We start from the raw sequence: 20277 nt of genomic DNA on the forward strand, positions 1-20277 counted from the left end.
CCTGATCGCAAGAAGTGATCAGGGCAGCATGGCACTTACTTGGATGAAACACTAGGATTATGGGTGGCGGTGCGCCGAGAATTGTTGTTGCGAGACGTGATGACGTTCTCCCTTTTTCATTAAAAGAATAGGTACATATTTATAGTTTAAATGACTTGACCCGTAAGGCAAACTCTAACTAACAAAAGGAAACAAAATATAATATCTAAATAACTATCTAAATCTGGACTCTTGCCTTCCGTCAATCTAGATCTTCGTGAAGCTTCCAGATATCAGCCGAAACAACTGTGACAGATCTTATTATTTCGGCAATCCCCGTCGACTCCGAACGTATCTTGACGTGATTCCAGCAGCATCGGGAACCCCTGCTGCGGGGTCGGGCGAGGCAGACCTCCCACGCAGACGTCGGCTGGGATCGGCCGATGGCCGCATGTAGCACGTCGGAGGTGTCAACGAGTGCAGTCTCTTCTTGCAATCCAGCTTTGTGAATAGACTGGGCTTCAACATGGATTAGGCCCGTGACCCCATCTCAGCTTGACCCTTGAGTGCCCAATTATCATTGTATTTGGCCAAATTTATGATATAAGCCTGGCTAAGTGGACTCCTTTACCGTGGGCTTCTTCTGACATTTGGCCTACCAACCCTGGTCAAATTCTGGCGATAACACATGCCCCCAAGTTTGGCCAAATATGACAGAATCTTCTAAGCGCCGGCCATAAACCAAATAAGAACATCATCTCCTCAAATTGTCTTCTCATGCCACTGATGGTCTTGCCCCCCGAGCCGATAGATCGACTATTAGCCAACTGACTTTGTGACCGATTGCTTGAACCGGCCTCACGCCTTCCTCGACCAATCTCAATGTTGTTGCAGACCGGTCCTAGTTTTCATATTCCATGGATGGCACTGACTTATGTGATCATCCTCGTGCTTCAGCAGCTCAGCATCAACACACACGGCCTTTCCTGCAAAACAATCACTTGCCGAACCAACGCTACAAAGATCATTGTGAATCGGCTAAAAGCTGATGAATCATATTCGGTTAGCCAAACAGTCCACATAAACCAAACCATCATCATTGATAAAAATTTCTTCCCAACACAAAAATATGCTATGTCATGCAAAGAGTGAGTGTGAGCTTCCAGGTATGTCTCAAAGCATTTACAAGTGCTAGCATGTATATACAGTGAGGGTATAGCATAAAGACACCGCATAGAAAAGCTCAAAAGAATATATCTATATTAGAACATGAGCAAGCAATTTTTAGGATTTTCAAAATAAAAAGCATCACCACTTAGCCCAACCAACTAGTACATTAAAGCATGACAAGCAAAAACCAGCAAGTACCTACACCAGTGAGCTCTTTCCGATACAAGGATCTTTTAACAAACTTGATTACTCATGCCCTCAGGTCTTACAGGTTAAAACATATTGCATTTGAAACTCAAACAAGCCTTTTGTTTTGTGCCATGGGTTATTTGCTTATCAAGCCACTTCTTACCAACCAATGCTAAGCCTAGGTCCGTTGAACCATCAGAAGCTTAAAGCAAGGTTTTGGTCATTCACAGCCTAGTCCAAGTTCATGCTAAAGTGCAATAGCAAGCAGTCTCGAACTAGATCAGTGAGACAAAACAAACCCACCTGGATCTTTTCATTATAGCACAGCATGGACATCATTCAAATTTTAATGTAATTTAGCACAAGATTATCATATAAGCATTGAGACTCGAGCTGCATAAATAATTTCAAGAAAAGAATATAGCTACCAGGCATGCACAAGATAGTAAAAGCAAAGTCAGCCTACACATACTAGTATCCAAGTAAAGCGGTGACCATATTTCAGATTTTCAAAAGAATAAAAGCCATGCTCGGTATCAGATATTCAACATAATCAAATGAGCCTAACCACACATGGTCACCAGCATCCACACCTCAAAATATATACACGAAACACAAGTAGAAGCTACTAAGCATACAAGGAAGCTAGTGCAAGTGATAAACGCATATACTGTATGATGATGCAATGGTGGGTTTGAATATTACCAATCAAATTGGCTGTGGTTAAAATCCCGCCTGGTCCGTACTTGCCATAATGCATTCTCATCACAACTATCGGTTGTTAGAAAGCCGAACATCTAAAGTCCAATCAGCATATCGCAATCGTAGAGAGCTCTTCTAATGCTTTGTCGACATGGATGAAGTAACCGATGTTGATCGCATCGAAGGAGCACAGAAGCTGAATAAGCCGGCTGATGTGACGAACGCCCTGACCCTCTATCCGCGGGGGTCGGGCAAGACGGACCCCGTCCGCAGGGGTCGGGCGAGGCGGACCCGTCTGTAGGCGACGAATGCCCTGACCGTAAGAGCTGAATTTGCCGATGTCGATTTGCTGGATCGGCTGATGTAACAGACACTCCCATGCCCACGTGGGAGTAGGAGTAGCCGATGGCGATGAACGCCCTGACCCCGTAGGAGCCGAATTCGCCGATGTCGATGGTGTCGCAGGAACGGGAATAGACGATGACGATGCAGAAGTACTGTTGGCCGGATCGATTGGCTAATGTATTAGACACTCCCACGCCCACATGGGAGCAGAAGTAGCCGATGTCGATGGCCGAAACTGCAGAGTCGGGCGAGGGAGCGGAAGTAGCCGATGGCGAAGAAGCTGTAGGAGCACCGGCGGTAGTTCTTCAACCGGACGAAAATTTTTGTATGGGTCTCCATATTTCATCACCAAATCTCCGCTTATGCCCCCCGAGCCGGATCCTTCATGTATTGGAGAAGATCGGCTCTCCAATCGGCCGTGCCCAACTGCAATATTTCATCCTCGTCCAACTCAGCGCTGCAAATCACGTGAGACATAACATAATAAAAAGGAGCAGGTGGCCTGCATCGGCCGATATTACTTCACTATGAACCGGAGAATTCAGACATTTTGCCGCCGATTGCTGGAATCGGCTGTGTTTGGGGCTGATCTGCCCATCGGTCCGGACTCGGATGTTAGCCATGCAGCTAATTTGTTCTGCTACTATTTCTTTTGACTTTCTTTTTCTAAAGGCGATGCTGGTGCACCGGCTTTTCTGGGCACCCATGGCATCGCATCGGCTGGGGCCGATCGCTTAGATCGGCCACTACAGGGCATGATCTCGTAGAATTCATGAAGCCTACGGGACATCATGTCGTGCCGCGTCTTTAGCTCCTGCAGCTAGATCAATCTGCGGCTTGCGCTTCCAGACCAAACTGCGCCTTGACCGTAGGCTTGGTATTTCTGAGATCTCGTTGAACCTTTGCAGCAGCCGAAGGTAGTCCTCTTCGGTTTGTTTGAGACTGCGCAGGCGTTGGACCCTGCGCTTCTGCGGCCTCGACAGTCCTCCTGGGCACCACCTTGGCAGGTGGCATTCGTCACGGCACTGGCTGTCATCGGCATGTTGATCATGCGCCTGTTGCCGATGATGCTTTGGTGGTGGCACCCGCTTCTGTGGTGGCGATGGCGGCCGCTGATCCAGGCGAAGCAGAGGGCGTCGATGTGGCGAGGAAGGAGCACGTTGATGTTGTGGCGAAGGTGTTTTCTAGCGAGGTGGTGAATAGGCGCGGTGCAGGCGCTCGAACACCGATGGCTTGTCATGCCGCCCTCTGGGAGCAGAACACTGTGGGCAATCGTCGGGGGTCGGGAGCCTGTCCATACCTTGGTTCCAGCAGAAGTGGAAGAACGGGCACTCCCAGTGCACCCTGATTCTTCCGTCATCATGACGGGTGCGCCCCTCATCGTGGTGCCGCTCGCGGCGGGGGCGTTCTTCTAAAGGCACGGACAGATCCATTCCGCGAAGAGCCGATTCAGGATCGCCGACAAGTTTGATCTCCCCAGTGCGGGTCCATGCGTAGTTCCTGAGGACTCGCTCTGCCAGGTCTGCCATGACCTGGTCATACCTCCACCTGTGCTCGCCTGTGAGGTCCTTTAGCGTTGGCGGACCCGATCTTCTCAGGGACGAAGGCTTCCATGTCGTCCTTGTGGGCCTTGGAACCAGGCAGCTTCGGAGGCATGGTGTCGATCGTTCGTGCCGCCGTCGAGGTCTGGCTATCAGATCGGCGTGCCAGAATGTGTTTATTCTGTGAGGCCAATGGATAAGACCAGCCTTAACCCGTTTTTTGTCGCTTCGATCCAATCACAGTCTTCCAGCGCAATCCCTGAGATCGGCTTTTGTCCTTCCGCGTCCCAGGTGTTCATGTCTGCGAGCGAAACCTCGCTGGAGTCATCTGCACGGACCACCTCCACTTCGTCGCCATCCCATTGAACCAAACACTGGTGCACTGTGGAAGGAACACAACAATTGGCGTGAATCTAATCCCTCCCAAGCAGCACTGTGTACGTAATCTTACTGTTGACGATGAAGAACGAGGTTGGGACGGTCTTGCGGCCAACTGTTGTCGGATACCACGATTAGGGACACCCTAATCGGGGTACTAAGATCACTCTAAAAAACGCAAACACACGTTAGGCAACTGGGTCCACAAAGGCCCACGGCCTCCTTCCAATCTGGAAGAAAGGAAAGGACTCAAAGAAGCCCAACATGCGGCTCATTCGCATCCCCCTCTTACCCGCAGGGCGATCTCCGCCTCGCTCGAGGGATCCCACCGGGACCCTCGACTGCGCCCCGCATCTCCGCCTCGCTCGAGGGTAGCGAATCTACCCTCGAGCGGGCAAAGCATCTCCGCCTCGCTCGAGGGCAGTGAACCTCCCTCGAGCAGGTAACTCATCTCCGCCTCGCTCGAGGCCACCCCTCGGCGTAAGGGACAAACGGCCCCGCCGCTCAACCGCTCGCCGTACGGAGGCATTGAATGCCAACCACTCCTCCACAGTGCTCAGGACAGACGGCGTCAGGCCGCCATGCCCCACAGTGGCTGTGACCGGAGTCCCATTCGCCAACTCCGGTCACCGCTCCGCCATCCCGGACGCTGTAGCAGCACTGTGAGACCTGCGACGCGGGACAAGACACGCTCGGCACTGCTCCTATTACTATTCTGCCAACTCCGACCGTCCGGACTCTACCTCATCATACGTATGGCCCTGGGCCCACCTCCTGCTTGGGAGGGGGTCCGGTGTCGCCACGAGCCCCTCGAAGAGGGATGCCCATCACCCGTAGCCGGAGTCCCGGATCTCCCTCCTCGAAGAGGTCCGGGACCTCCATGTGTCTCCCGGACCTCCTAGCGTGCACGCCAGCACTCCGTCCAGGGGGTCTGTGACCGCTGCGTGCCCCGCCACCGCTGGAGCACGCAGGACCCTGACCTGCAGGGCCCACGGAACGCCACATCTGGAGGCCTGTATGCCCTACAGTGACGACCACGCCGCCTGCAAGGGCTGGCAGGACGCCGGCGTGATCTCCCCAGGAAAGGACGATATCCAGGACGATTGCCACGCCCTGCGCCATGCCCCACAGTGTACTTCCTACAGTGTTCGACCACTGCACCTCCGTGATTCGGGGGAAGACGACGACTTCAACGTTCCCCTACTCATGTACACCGCCCCTCCTTGTGACTATAAAAGGAGGAGGCGGGCTCCCTTTAAGGGGGACGTTCTGGACATCAGCTACCACGATCACCCACATTCACGATCATCGCTACACTCAACTCCTCTTCTAGCAGAGACTTGGGAGCTTTACTCCCTCTCTCGCCACGCTTGTACCCCCTACTACAAGCACTCCGGGTGCAAGATAATACAGTGCCCTCGCACACCCCCTTTGCTGGACGTACGGCCCCGCGGCCGGAACTAGGATAAATCGTGCGTTACTGTGTTGCCTCTTGCATCATCATCTGGGACGAGGAAACACGCAGCATTTACTAGTTGGGATCCGGACCCCCCGGGTCGGGGCACCGACAACTGTCAACTCCACATTGAGGACGCCCTTTGCCTCCGACGGCTGCCCGTTGAAATCATTGAGCATTACGTTGGTCTTGATAAGGTCAGCAGCAGAACGACCCAATCGGCGCAGCACTGACTACGGCATCAAATTGACTGCGGCGCCGGTGTCGACCAACATCCTGTTCACAGGCTTGCCGTCGATGAGACCCTTGAGACATAACCCCTTCAGGTGCTTGTAGCTTTCTCTTTGGGCTTCTCAAAGATGATCGGCTGTGGGCCAAAATCCAGCTGCGCGACGGCCAGCTCCTCCGGATGAGGCGCTCGAAATTCCGACGGGAGCACAAATACCATATTCACGTCAGCCGACGGTTTCTCATCAGCTTTTAAATGCTTGGGACGCCACTCCCTCCTTGGAGGGTGCCTTGCCACTCTTTGCGGGCGCCTGACTTGCCCGCGAGATCCGGGCACGCCTTCCTCAATACGTCGAGGTACCTTGCTTCCGCCTCTTCGAGATTGCGTAAGCGTTGCACTCTGCGCTTCTGTGAGCGACTGAGTCCGTCAGGACACCATCGTGGACGATGATACTTATCCTCCCCTTCGAGCTCAAGATCATCCCTGGATGGCCGCTCAACATGGTCGTCGTGACGCGCTTTGGGCCCCAAGCGCCGGAACACCGTTAGCCCTAAGGTCTAAGATCCGCCAGCCCCACCACGTTAGCCTGTGGGAACGGTTGACTGTCAACCTTTATCGTGTGTTGGGCCAGAATTAATCGGCCTTGCTCAATAGCCGATTGGATCTGCCGACGCAGCTCCTTGCAGTCATTCGTGGCATGGGTGAACGAGTGGTGCCACTTGCAGTACGGCCTCCCCTGCAGCTCTTGCGTCGTTGGCAGCTTGTGATTCTCTGGGAGCTTCAACTGCTTTTCTTTGAGCAGTAGATCGAATATCTGCTCTGCCTTGGCCACGTCAAAGTCAAAGCTCTTCACAAGCCCCTTTTGTTTGACCCACTTGCACGGGACGGGGTTTGCCCCCCGGGTCCACTCTGCCACAACCACTTCTTGTTCCCCGCTAGAATCATCAGAATCATCTGCTTGGGCCATATTCACATGGCGCTTGAATTTTTCCTGATACAACTCAGGGTGATAGTGTTCATACGTCGTGAGCTTCTGCACCATGTGCGCCAGAGAGGTGAATTCCAACTAAAAAGCCAGATCCTTGATCGGCTTAGCGAGCCCCAGAACTGCCAAATCGACTGCCTCCTTTTCTGTGATGCGCGATGAGTAGCATCGATTCTTAACCTCTCTGAAGCGCTGCACGTACTCCGACACACTTTCCCCTTGCTTCTGCTTGACTTGGGTGAGGTCGGCAATCCTGGCTTCAGCAGCCTCTGAGTGATACTGGGTGTGGAATAGATCTTCCAGCTACCTCCAAGTGCGGATCGAATCTGAGGCCAATGACGTGTACCATCCAAAAGGTGTACCATCCAAAAGCTGAGCCCGTGAGAGACTGGCAGAAGAACCAGACCCTCAGAGGATCTGATACTGAAATCATCCCGAGCTGCGTTAGGTATCGGCTCACATGCTCGATGGAGCTGGCCCCTTCTGACCCGCTGAACTTGGTGAACTCCGAGAGCCGATACTTGGGTGGTAACGGGATCAAGTCGTAGTCGCTTGGGTACGGCTTGGAATAGCCTATCGCCTTTCTCTTGGGTAGAATGCCGAACTGGTCCCTTAGTATTGCGTTGATCTGCTCCACACTAAGAACTCCTAGGGCCGAGTGCTGACCTCGGCCCGGTAGCGTACTTTGCTAGCCATGCTTGTTTCTCCGCATCTGCCCCTGAAGCTCCTGTACTCACCAGCTGTCCGGCGTGTGTTGGGTTGATGTTGTCAGGTATGTACACGCACGTGTAGCCGTGCGGGATCTCCTTAGGCGGCTCGCTCAGGAACTGACCCTCCCCAGGATCACCGCCGATCTTGTAGACGACGTAGATCGGTGAAATCTGCGGTCCTGGAGTTGTGAGCGAGTATGGCATTGGCGGCCTAGACTGAAGTGGGGCTTCTCCCCTGTGACTCCACATGATTGGTCCTGATGGAGAGTACTGGTTCTTGATCACCTCCTGGATGACGCGATGTGCCACACACTCGAGTTCATTCACCAGGCTTTCTGAGTGCCGATGAAGCGAGTGAGCCACCATGTAGTTTATCTCCTGGCGCAGGGCTCTGGTGCGCTCCTCTGATGGTACGGACAGGTCGACGTTGTCGAGAGCGCCTTCGGGTGAGAACTCCTTCCACCTGATGCCATGGCTGCGGGTCCTCTCGAAAGAGCCGATGAGATCGGCTTCGAACTGAGCTTTGACCTCATCATACTTCTGCTGGTGTTCGGGGGTCAGCTCTTCATACGTGACAGGGTTGGTGGCCGGTGGAACCGGCGCTTGGTTCTGAGGTCCAGTCATCCCGGCGGTGGACGTTGTTGCTGATGAAGGTCCCACTGGGCGTGCCAGAATGTGTTGTCGGTCAAAACCCACCGGCGAGTAGCGACAGGCAACACGAAGAGCCAGGAGGCTGCCAGGGCGCTGGCTGGCACCGGTCCCTCGGTCAACGGCCCAGATCCTGGCACACGCCAACGCTTCCGGAGATGCAGGGCGTGCCACCTGACCTATACCCGATCAGAAAGGTGCGAACGTGCTTTCGACGATTTGCCTGCATGCACGAACACGTGTAAACATTAGTCCGAGCTGTGGTCGGCTCCCCGGGATGACTCTTGCATCGGCTTTAAAGAGCCGATCGAGTCCCGGTGTCAGATCAGATCTGCATATTCGGATATTAATAGATAAAGCAAATAACTCCAAAAACTGCTTCAATTAGATCTAGCTAATCCAATCCACGACGGTAAAAGCTTCACTGCTAGATCGGAACATCCTACACGTAGTTAGGCCTAACGAGCGTAATAGATAACCAAACCTTAACCAGAATAGAGGCCTAAGAATAAGCGAAAGCCGATTCCCGGATCAATCCCTATTAAGATCAAGGCAAAGCATCTAATACGTCGCCGGATCGTCCAACCCGTTTGCAAGGCCTAACCTAGCAAATATTAAGCCGATTCTTAAGTATAAGAACAAACCATAACAGATTATATCTACTATATAGAAAAGAAGAGGGTGTTATCTCTACGCGACTAACTCTATGCAACGAGAATTAGCGTAAGATTAATACATGATCACGCAGAGATAACATGATATTCGTAGATGATAAACAACAAGAGCATGATAAATCTACTAAAAGTCATGCTACGAACATCAGGATAACTAGCACTACTCGCCATAAAAAACGTTTCAGTATGAGTAATACCAAGGTAAAAGTAAGAACAATGCTGCCCTGATCGCAAGAATTGATCAGGGCAGCATGGCGCTTACTTGGATGAAACCCTAGGATTAGGGGTGGCGGTGCGCCGAGAATTGTTGTTGCGAGACGTGATGACATTCTCCCTTTTTCATTAAATGAATAGGTACATATTTATAGTTTAGATGGCTTGACCCGTAAGGCAAACTCTAACTAACAAAAAGAAACAAAATATAATATCTAAATAACTAACTAAATCTGGACTCCTACCTTCCGTCAATCTAGATCTTCATGAAGCTTCCAGATATCAGCCGAAACAATTGTGGCAGATCTTATTGTTTCGGCAATCCCCGTCGACTCCGAACGTATCTTGACGTGATTCCAGCAGCATCGGGAACCCCTGCTTCGGGGTCGGGCGAGGCAGACCTCCCACGCAGACGTCGGCTGGGATCGGCCGATGGCCGCATGTAGCACATCGGAGGTGTCAACGAGTGCAGCCTCTTCCTGCAATCCAGCTTCGTGAATAGACTGGGCTTCAACATGGATTAGACCCGTGACCCGATCTCAGCTTGACCCTTGAGTGCCCAATTATCATTGTATTTGGCCAAACTTATGATATAAGCCTGGCTAAGTGGACTTCTTTACCGTGGGCTTCTTCTGACATTTGGCCTACCAATTCTGGTCAAATTCTAGTGATAACACATCCTACATGCCACCAGAGCATGATGCTACAACAATCCAACACCCCAGCATACCGGGAAAGATTAACTGGCTAGCACTACATGCATCAGTATTCAGGAGGAATAGTACAAGTAAAAAGAAGCAATACTTGGGGGTCTGTTTGGCGTCTCAGGTGCAAACGACAATCCAACGTAGCAGCTCAGCCCTAGACGAACAAAAGGTAGTTACGTGATTCCCCCAGCCCCCTTTTGGAATTGGATTGGATCAATCTTGGTGCAGTACGAAAGAGGCGCACCCTTCTACAGAGGAGGCACCGACGGCAGCGGAGTTCGTAGGTGAGGGTGGCCGGCGGGGACGGCCAACTAGAATTCAGGCCGACGGGAAGGAGCGGCCGCCGCCGCCGCTCTTGCAGCCTGCTCGATACGCCGTAGATCTAGCAAGAAGATGAATGGGTTGAGCTGATGAGGAAAAGGACGGGGGAGGAGGCGATGCAGAGTATGGAGGAGTGTACCTGGATCTGAAGATGTTGTGGAGGAGGGCGGGATAGGCCGGCGGGGTGGCGACGACCGGCGGCGGTGGCGGCGGCGATCTCCCGAGACAAGAGTCGTGTGGGAGCTCGCGACTCGCGAGTCCCGTGCGGCTATTTCCCAAGCGGAGGACGGAAGGAGTCAAACCGACCCGCCCCAACCCGCAGTTCCACTGTATCCAACCCGCTCCGACCTGCAAATCCCTACAACCCATTTCCACCCACTCAAACAAGCCCCATCCAAATACCCGACCCGAAATGCCCATTTCGACCCGCCCCATTAGCAAGGCTAACCCCACTAGATTCGATGCGACATGGGTTGGGCCGTGCACTTACAATCAGAGACTTGGGCCCTGTGGCCTATTGGGCCGTATTTGAAAAACTCCCATGTTTCTGGGGAAAACTTTTTGCAGGATCCTCAGGTCCAGAATTACCAAGAGTCACTTATGCTCAAGATGCACAACACGTCATCCTGTTCAAAGTTTCAAGAGTATAACTTTCAGCAAGCAGATCACACACAAAAATATACGAAGCGAACAATACAACGAGTCGCAACGAAATAATACCATGTTACCTCTCTGTTTAACCCAACAGATGGCACAATTTCTCTACAGGTCTTACGGAAATGAATTCAAAGAGACTATAAGCAAGCATAGACTGAAGATATAGCTCAATACTGCAATACACACTGTTTCATGGAGTACAGAAATACAGAGAAGAAAGGGATCACCTCGGACTAACAAACATGAGATTTTTTTTTTTTGAACATAACCAACAGGAGACTTCATAAACTGTCTGAATCTCCACAGGTGGAATCCTCCATGCCAATATACTTTTGCAGTAACCACGGAACAGGAGGGACTTCGACATCCATGACACCTTCTAGCATGCGAACAACTTGCCCCATCATAGACCTGTGATCTTCAGCGTCCTGAATGCACCAGCAGGCAACTCTGCAGGCTCTGTTCACCTGCTCTGCATCAGCATTGCCCTCCAGACTACTGTCCAGTAGGCACATGACATCATCTCCTTCGTTCAACTTAACTGCAGCATAGGTTGGAAAGTAAGAGAACTTCCCCTCCTTAATTTTCTCTGAATTCCTTCGCCCTGATATGATCTCAAGAAGCACCATCCCATAGCTGTAGACATCAGCCTTATGTGTGATTGGGACCCCTGAGATCCACTCCGGTGCAAGGTATCCGATGGTGCCTCGCATCGTTGTCAGAGCCCTGCTGAAGTCTCGACCAAGAAGCTTTGCCATGCCAAAATCGGCAATCTTAGGACAGAATTCTGCATCAAGAAGCACGTTATCTGGCTTTATGTCACAGTGCAAAATACAATCCTTGCATCCCTCGTGCAGATAAGCCAGGCCGCGTGCGATTCCAAGTGCAATCGAGTACCGCAGCTCCCAGCTTAACTTAGAGGAACCTTTGGAAAATAGGTAGTTGCTCAAAGAACCATTTGCCATATATTCATACACCAGGAACCTTCTACTATCTTCAGCGCAAAACCCAAGCAAACGAACAATATTGATGTGCTGAATCATACCTATGGTCTGCACCTCCGCTCGAAATTGTTTCTCTTCCTGTCTGAGGCCTTTTAGCTTCTTGACAGCCACCACAGTACAACCTGGCAACATTGCTCTGAAAACACAACCAAACCCTCCTTCTCCGAGTTTTTCAGAGAAACCTTTTGTTGAGTCCTTTATTTGAACAAACGAGTACACCATGAGGCTTCCATAGCCATTCACCCTTCTTGTCTCAGATAGCTTTCTTCTGCATCTCCACGAAAAAATCAGACAAATAGCAATGAGGGCTAAAGCTCCAATCACTGATAGAAAAAATACTTTTTTCTGGAAAGAAAACAGAGAGGCAGCTCTGGAACATGCTTGTTGTTGTTCAGTTGCTATACGTATGTACAAACGATCGCTGTTTGAACCAGAGTCAAGCAATACTGTGTTCCACAGCTCGCCGAACCAAAGTAAGCAACTTTTATTGTAAGCAAAGGCGGTACAAGTGGAGTTCCTTAAGCAAGAGGATTCACACTGATTCATGTTTGCAGTTTCTAACAACAAAGCATCCCGAGGATATCTGTGGATCCCATCTATTGGGTAAAATACCTCTTCTGGTTGTGCGCCAGTGCATTCACCATTAAGATGAACCTTTCTTGAACAACCTACAGCAGTCCATCCTTCCATCAACGGTGCATCAAAACCAGCGGGACATTTGCAGGAGCCAGACATTGTGCAGAGGCTGTATGGTCCACAATATGAATCAAGGTCGCATACAGTTTCTGGAGCAGACCATAAAATAGAGTTGCATTCCCCTCGTTTAATCAATCTAATTACCCCAGAACTATGTAACTGTATGTATGTATGCATGTCATTGAATGTTAGCCCATAGTCTCCATCTTCACGAATGTCCATCCATCTAGGAAAAGTACCGGCAAATATCAATTCATCACCACTTTGAATGGTAAAACCTCGCCTTCTAGTTGTATCCAATGCCAGAGTATTAGAAGAATAGTAGCTAGCAAGGGTGACGTTTTTGCTGGTGGTTGGATTTAATCCTAGGTTTCCTCCCAGTAGTATATTCCATGGGCTATCAAAACTCTGCCAAATCACAATGGAACTATTCACTTGGTCTCTTACTATAAGATTTCCGCTGTCAAGAAGCACTGCAACAGCAGAAATAGAAGTGGTAGTCATGTAGGATGAGGACCACAACCAACCAGGATAGGGGTAATCTCCATAGGATAAACTTAGCACGCCATCCTCTGAGAATGAGAACTTATAATCTTGGGAACTACTATACTGAGTACTAGGTAGCCAAAGAGGTAAATAATCACGATCACATCCGGATGAATTAGCAAACCAGATACCCAAACCACAGTACGAACCAATTTGAGAAGGGCAATTGAAACCCAACTTGAAAACACCGTCTTTTGACACTAGGTTCTGGGAACCATTCAGGAATTGTCCTGGAAGAAGGGTGTCTATTGCATACGTGAATTTGCAGCAAGGATATGTAATGCTGAGCAGGGAGGGAATCACAAAAACAAAGGAAGATGGGAGCAAGAACCTCCAATTCCTTGATGCCTTCTCCATTCCTGGGGATACTTCTTGCCAGCTAATGTATGTGATGAATCCCTCGTAACCAAATCCATGTATGCAAGGAAAGGAAAGGCTCTCCTTTTAAGAGGCAAGAGTAGCCATAGTCAATTTGTCATTGGCAAGTTTTTCGGGTCAAGCATGGTAGGCACTTCCGCACTTGACTGTGGCATTTGGGTTCTATCAAGAGGCGATCCCAACTCACAGGTCCTATTGCCCCTTGATAAATGAGATCCATGCCTATATTTTATTACTCCTATCATTGCATACATACAAAGAGTCCATGCTATATTGGTTCGCAGTCAACATCCGATTCGCACTAACGGAGTCAAACAAATACTAGTACACACGACTGACGTGAAGAGACAGGCCGGCATTACCTGTTGCCTTGTTGACGCCGGCTGAGTTTGTTATCAAGTCAACGACTTGGCCCCAGAGCGCGCCCTCACGACGAGGCATTTTATCGAACACCTTGCGCTCGTCCAGCTAGCTCAGCATGGCTGCCTCGTGCCTCGCCTTCTGTAAGGAACACGCTGCCGCCCGGGGGGTTCCAGCGGTGGAAGAAGCCGGCGTCGAGGGTGGTATCGCCGCCGCCGCGGCGGAAGCTGGCGGCCCCGCTGCGCGCCAGGAACGGCGGGACGAGTGGCAGGCCCAGGCTCTAAGCTGCGAGCCTGCGAGTGCAAGCAAGCAGGGAGCGATCAGATAGTCCAAGTCATTGGGCAAATCATCGGAGCCGCCAGCAAGGGAAGCACCGAGGAAGTCGACGGGGAGGCGGCCGTCGCAGTTGCGGCCGGTGGGGCAGCCAAAGACGGTGGAACCGTAGGGCGGTCGCATGACGGGGTTGGCGGAGTGCCAGCCGAAGGCGACGGGGCCGTTGCCGGTGTCCGCGTACGAGTCGCCGAGATGGAGCCGTAGCGGCGCCGGGCGGGGGGAGACGGCGACGCCAGAACGGGCCCCGGCGACGGGACCAGAACGAGGAGAAGCGAGACGGCGCACACCAAGAGGCAGAGCTTGGCCATGTCGTCGCGCTCTCGCTCCGCTGCACGCACCAATTGTACTGGACGTGTGTTGGCAGCGGCAGCGGCAGCGGCACACTGCTAGGCGCTCTTGCATGTTCCAGCCACTAGTGGATTGCACGCGCATAATTCATTTATAATCTTAGTGGTAATTATCATGATATGGTATAGTAGAAGATATTTTGAAGTACAGGGAGAAATTAAAAGTAGTATGTATATTTTATAAGATCTGATGAGGAAATAGAAAAAGAAAGGTCGAAGTTAAAGTTTTAGAAATTTCTAATTTTTTTCAGGTGTAACCTAATAAGATTGTAACGGACCTCAGTTCGTGGAAACAACCCAGATAGCAGATGTAGCCTAAATATGCTTAGGGTTGTAATGTGCGTACAATAGAACTCCCAAGCGCACACCAAAGCTAAGGAGTCATTATACACATGAATTCTTCTCAGGAAAAAAAATACAAACGGGCAAAATGGCTTTGATACAAAGGAGTCACTGCCTGATCCCTTGTTAATAAAAGAAGAGAGGTGCACAATGTTTGATAGTTACATTCAAATTTAGAAATTATATCTCAAGTTGTGTCTAAGAGCCCACGACATTGTATTTTAGGGGCTATATAACTCCATGCACCGGGCAAACACCACGGTTGATTATTTTCACCTACAAAGATGAAAAAATTATTTCCAGTACTCATAAATCGACCAAAAGATTAATATCAACCGAAACAACACAATTCAATAAGGACAATATGAAACTTTCTTTGCTTGTTTGGCACAAAGGACAAATGCTTGTTGCCATGGTAACAAAACATTTTGTTCGTTAAGCATGCACCATACCAACATTCTGAAAATGAAATTGAATCATATAGAGTACTAACACAGGGAGTTCATGTGATTAACCAAGTACTCAACTTTAGATCTCTATAATGAACCATTTATGCAAAGGGAAAAAAAGGGAGGCTTACCTAGAAAAACAAATAATATAATAATTTGGTATACAATACACAGACAACCAGCCCGTAATGACTGCAATCTGCTAAACTAAAATTGTAAACACATTACAAGAATAGAACAGCTTGCAAAGATGATCGTTCATAGGCAAAGATTAAGGATTACTCTGCAGGGCTCCAAAAAAATTAATGATGCCGAGGTGTGACTAACTCCAGCTGTGGTAGCTATAATTCTAGACCACATAATACAATCCTATCATCCCCAACTTCAGTAATCAAAGATTTATATGGTAGACAGTACTGGAGGCAATCAGAACAGTTTGAATGCAAAGTATATTGATCCAAGTATATTAACTTTTATCAGGCAATCAAATCAAATTAGGTCAGCAATTAGCACAAAAATTCTATAGGCAAACCTGATCAGCATCTTTCAGGTGAATGAATATCAGGCAGTAAGAAGCAACAAAACAAAACCAGGTCTACATCTAGCACCAAATTTGGATTCGCAAACATGATCAGCATCTCTCGGAGTCTTGGGTGAAAGAATTTCAAGCAGTAAAGAGCGATGTCACTAGATCTGATATTTCTCTAAGATGCTTTGCAACTGTTAAGATGAGAAAAATTGTTCAGGTAGAGCAAAACAAAAGAAAAGTAGCCCCTAATGCTGGCGAGTTATCAATTATTCTAATATATAAGCATGCTCCATTGGTTCATCTAAACAATCTGAACAAAGGTAGTTTGCCAAGGAAGAAACATTTCAGATTGTAAGCTTACTGTAATCATGCATATCTAGATTATGAAAAGGTACTCATCTAAACAAATAAAATCATCAAATCATTCATAAGGGATTATTCCATACTTTTGAACAGCAACAACTTGCGAAAAGAACTCAGCATAGTGCTCCATGCATCTCTGTTAGTGGAAGAAATAAAACAAATATCGGCATAATATTACCCAACTCCGCATTTCACTGCTAGTACAACTCATGAAGCCAAGTTGCAAATGATTTAAAATGTTGGAATCCAAATGCAACAGGCCAAATCTCAACTATCATTTACGTGTAGGCAACAATCTAAAACAGTTACTGAAAAAAGGGGGAAAAACACACATATGCCAAGAAGAATATTAATGTGCTATACCAATAATAGCTAGCATCGCGTATAGGAAAATATATAGAGTCAAGAATAGTTTTTTAGCTCCCTTCATAGCTAATTAGGTCAGCAAGGCAACAATGAAATAGCAGGTAATAACCAATTAGAATAAGGTACCTTTATGGAGAGCTGGAAGCCAACTAAAATGAGATAGTTTCAGCAATCGGAACCTAGTGGAAAATAAGTAAATACAGCTATTTAGAGAACCAGCAAGAATCTAGGAATAAGAACATTGTTTATATGTATCAACAACAACAAACAGGTGAAATATAGATGGCTGTCTTGTTCCTAATTAAAAAACTAATATATAAAATATCTTAATAAAAAAGGCAACGACAGTTGGACAAACTGCTGAGCAAGGCTAACTAAACAATGTTAGTTGACTTAATTAGGTAGGTGGGGGACACCACATACAGGAGATACTGGTTAAAAAACATAAAAGGTACAAACACAAGGGATTAATCATCCGTTGTAAACGAAGAGGAAGCATGAGTCTTTTTTTTTAATTATTTAGCAAACATATTTTGTGATGGGAGACTATTTAACCAGTTTTCCAAAAAAACTCCAAATATATAAGAATTTACTGATCTCTGGACCACTTCAAAAAAAAAGGTACTCATCTTTATGTAAAACTTTATTGTTCTTTGGGACCTACACAGACCAAAAGAGGAATGTAATACCTTGGTGGATGACAGGATCTAAAGCATTGCCTAGCGAAACTCTGTCACTGGAAATCCTGGGGAATAAAATAGAACAACAAAAAACAAAGTAAGTAGGTCTAAATCATGAGGCGCAGGTAGTAGCTGTAAAATGTAGATCTAAATATGTACACAGTAGTTTTCGTCGGTAGCAGACCTTTTGGCAGAAGAAATCGAATCGGGTAACAAGAGATTCACCACATGTAGTGTACTGAATCGGTCTCAATCAGCGCTCAACGGGGGATTGATAGGAGACAAGCCCGTGCACTAAATAGCTCCCAATCAGTGCTGAAATGAAGATCGCTGTAAGACAAGGCAAGGTAATGCAATTGATGAGGCCAATAGCCAAAAAAAACATGAGGGAATACAAATCCAATGTATGAAGCAGTACATTAGATGAGGAATAAACCTGTTAGCGATGCGCCGATGCGTGGATGCCGATTCAGCGCGCACACGAGAAAGAGCGAATGGAAGAAGAAGATATGAGAGACGGATGGATGAGAAATCATGGTGAACTTACTGCCGCCACGACGCGGCTGTTGGTGTGAGGCGGGGCGGGGCGGGGCGGGGCAATCGATCGCGGCACGGCGGCCGCGGCGCGAGCGGCGCCCGGAGATACGGCGCACGGCGTAGGCGAGGAGCGCCTCCCATCTCCACCGCTGCCCTGTCGCCGTTATCGCGCCGCGGTGCCGCTGCCCATCGCTCGGCATCGCTGCTCCTGCGCGCCGAGGCCGCCTACCTTCGCTGCTCCCCGCTGCCTGAACCCGCGCGGATCTGGCCGGGAGGGAGCTCCGGGGCCGCGTCCAGGCGTCCTCGAGGCCGCCGCTGGGGACATGGCCGGAGGGCGACCGGAGCTTGGGAAGGGAAGAGGAGGGCGCCGCGCTGGGAGGGAGGAGGGCACGGCGTTAGGTGGGAGGAGGGCGCTGCTCCTCGCCTAGCGCCGTCGGCGGGCTCGGGGAAGCCCGTGCAAACCGGCGCCGATTGGGGCACTTCAAGAAAGCCAAGCATCGGGGCGATCAGGAGGAGAGGGAAGCCGAGTGCTCACGGAAATTTGTTGGTAGGAAGAAGAAGCGATGGCAGCAGCTTTTGTTGACTTGGAAGACAACCGGCGATCAAGCCGAGACGCACTGCTCACTTTACGATGTCAGTTGACTGATGTAAAATACTACTCCCTCCTTCCCTGTTTATAAGGCATACACGTATATCAAGATTCAAACCTTGTCATCTTTGACCAATAATTTGACTATTAAATTTTTATTTTTATAATGCAAATTTCATATGATTGGATTCATAATCAAATATATTTTACAATGATTATAAGTTTATAATCAAAAGTGATATAATATATGATAAATAAATGGTCAAAGTGTTGTTTAGAAGACCGTGTCATGTTCCACCATGCCTTATAAACGGGGAAGGAGGGAGTAGCGTTTAGTTCCCAAATTTGTTTGCACGGTATCCCTCAAAACAAATTTTCAAACACATGCATGAACATTAAATGTAGTTAAAAAATAACTAATTATATAGTTTAACTCATTCATACGAGATGAATCTAATGATATTAATTAATCTATGATTTGATATTATTTGTCAAGTAACAACGAAACATGCTATGCTATATGCTATAGTACCCAAATCCAAACTTTTTCACCAACTAAACACGCCTTAGTGTTTCAAAAAAAAATTCAGCACCGGTGGTGTTTCAAAAAAAAAAAAAATTCAGCACCGGTGTGAACACCTCGACCTGGAACACGACGCTATGATTGGCAAGCGGGGAATCGATCATCGCCATCGGATAGAGACCCTGTGTTTATTACCACCCCCATAAACCCCGTAAACACAAAAAAAAACATCACATCGAATATTTCAACACATGCATGGAGTACTAAATAAAGTCTATTTACAAAACTTTTTGTATGGATGGGCTGTAAATCGCGAGACGAATCTAATGAGCCTACTTAATCCATGATTTGCCATAGTGATTCTACAGTAACTATCCGTTAATTATTGATTAATCATGAATTAATTTGCACCATTAGATTCGTCTCGCGATTTACAACCCATCTGTGCAAAAAATTTTATAAATAGACTTCATTTAGTACTTCAAATTAATAAAATTCCAACGCAAAAAAATTTTGCGCTGGAAGTAAACACGGCCGGAAATTGTAGGAACGGTAGAATTTTCGCTGACGCAGATGGGCTGAGTGCTCAGGAGCCCAGTCGGAATAACATTCCAACCATCCGTCTTGACGGGGAGAATCAATGGGGGCGTCCCTAACTCCCTATCACATTGCCCTGTCCGTCCTGTCACGACGCCCTTGCATTGGTGCAGCATCCACATCTCACTGGTGGCTGGAGGGTGCACTGGGTGTTGCCAACACGTGAAAGCCGCTGCCGTGTTCCACGTCTCCACGCAATTTCAAAGGTAACCCCACCGCCATTTCCGGGGGAGCCGTTTCGTTGAGCACCTTGGTTTCGTTCAGCCGGCGCGGCGCGCCGTTGCGTTCGATCCGGGCACCACCATCCCATGTCGGAGGGAGGCGGCGGGCTGCTGGCCACGCTGCCCGCGCACCACCACTGCGCTGCGGAGGAGGCAGGTGAGAATCGATGTACGGCGCCGAGGCTGGACGCCGTCGTCAGAGCAGGCGAGCAGCAGCATCGGCTACTCGCTGGATTCGATTCGATGGATGATGGGTTGGGGCGTTGGGCCGTGCACTTATAATTAGCGACTTGGGCCCTGTGGCCTATTGGGCTGCATTTGAAAACCTATGTTCTGGTAAAAATTATTTAGGATCCTCGCGCTTCACTGCACTGCGTCTACGGATCTACTTCTAGCCTGTAGAACAAGTCATCTACTTCTTTTGGTCCAGATTACCCAGAGTCATTTAGCACATACTTAAGATTCAGAACATGTCATACTGCTCAAAAATCCAAGAGAAAAAAAGACCATAAC

The 20277-nt window shown here is 48.8% G+C and overlaps 1 protein-coding gene across 4 annotated transcripts; it reads right to left on the reverse strand.

The window, feature by feature from the left end:
- Nucleotides 1-10492: 10492 nt before the first annotated feature.
- Nucleotides 10493-18426, reverse strand: LOC120705547 (G-type lectin S-receptor-like serine/threonine-protein kinase At2g19130). Of its 4 annotated transcripts, XR_005687994.1 has the most exons (5): nucleotides 17734-18426; nucleotides 17482-17627; nucleotides 17307-17362; nucleotides 13891-16796; nucleotides 10493-10873 (listed from the first exon to the last, which is right to left on the reverse strand). XR_005687994.1 is itself a non-coding variant. In XM_039989938.1 (2 exons), exon 2 carries the CDS (start codon nucleotides 13505-13507, stop codon nucleotides 11186-11188), a length of 2322 nt encoding a protein of 773 aa, XP_039845872.1. In that variant the 5' UTR covers nucleotides 13508-14181; nucleotides 14263-14583; the 3' UTR covers nucleotides 10926-11185. The 4 variants fall into 4 exon arrangements, 3 of the variants coding, with proteins under 3 accessions (XP_039845872.1, XP_039845873.1, XP_039845874.1); XM_039989938.1 differs by lacking the exons at nucleotides 10493-10873; nucleotides 17307-17362; nucleotides 17482-17627; nucleotides 17734-18426 and having other exon boundaries at nucleotides 10926-14181; nucleotides 14263-14583; XM_039989939.1 differs by lacking the exons at nucleotides 10493-10873; nucleotides 17307-17362; nucleotides 17482-17627; nucleotides 17734-18426 and adding an exon at nucleotides 10926-12830 and having other exon boundaries at nucleotides 13891-14583.
- Nucleotides 18427-20277: the final 1851 nt, after the last annotated feature.

This window comes from Panicum virgatum, chromosome 5K (genome assembly GCF_016808335.1).
Source record: "Panicum virgatum strain AP13 chromosome 5K, P.virgatum_v5, whole genome shotgun sequence".
Lineage (NCBI taxonomy): Eukaryota > Viridiplantae > Streptophyta > Magnoliopsida > Poales > Poaceae > Panicum > Panicum virgatum.

Coding starts and splice junctions, on each gene's coding strand:
- LOC120705547 (XM_039989938.1), bottom strand. CDS start 13,507: ATGGAGAAGGCATCAAGGAATTGGAGGTTCTTGCTCCCATCTTCCTTT.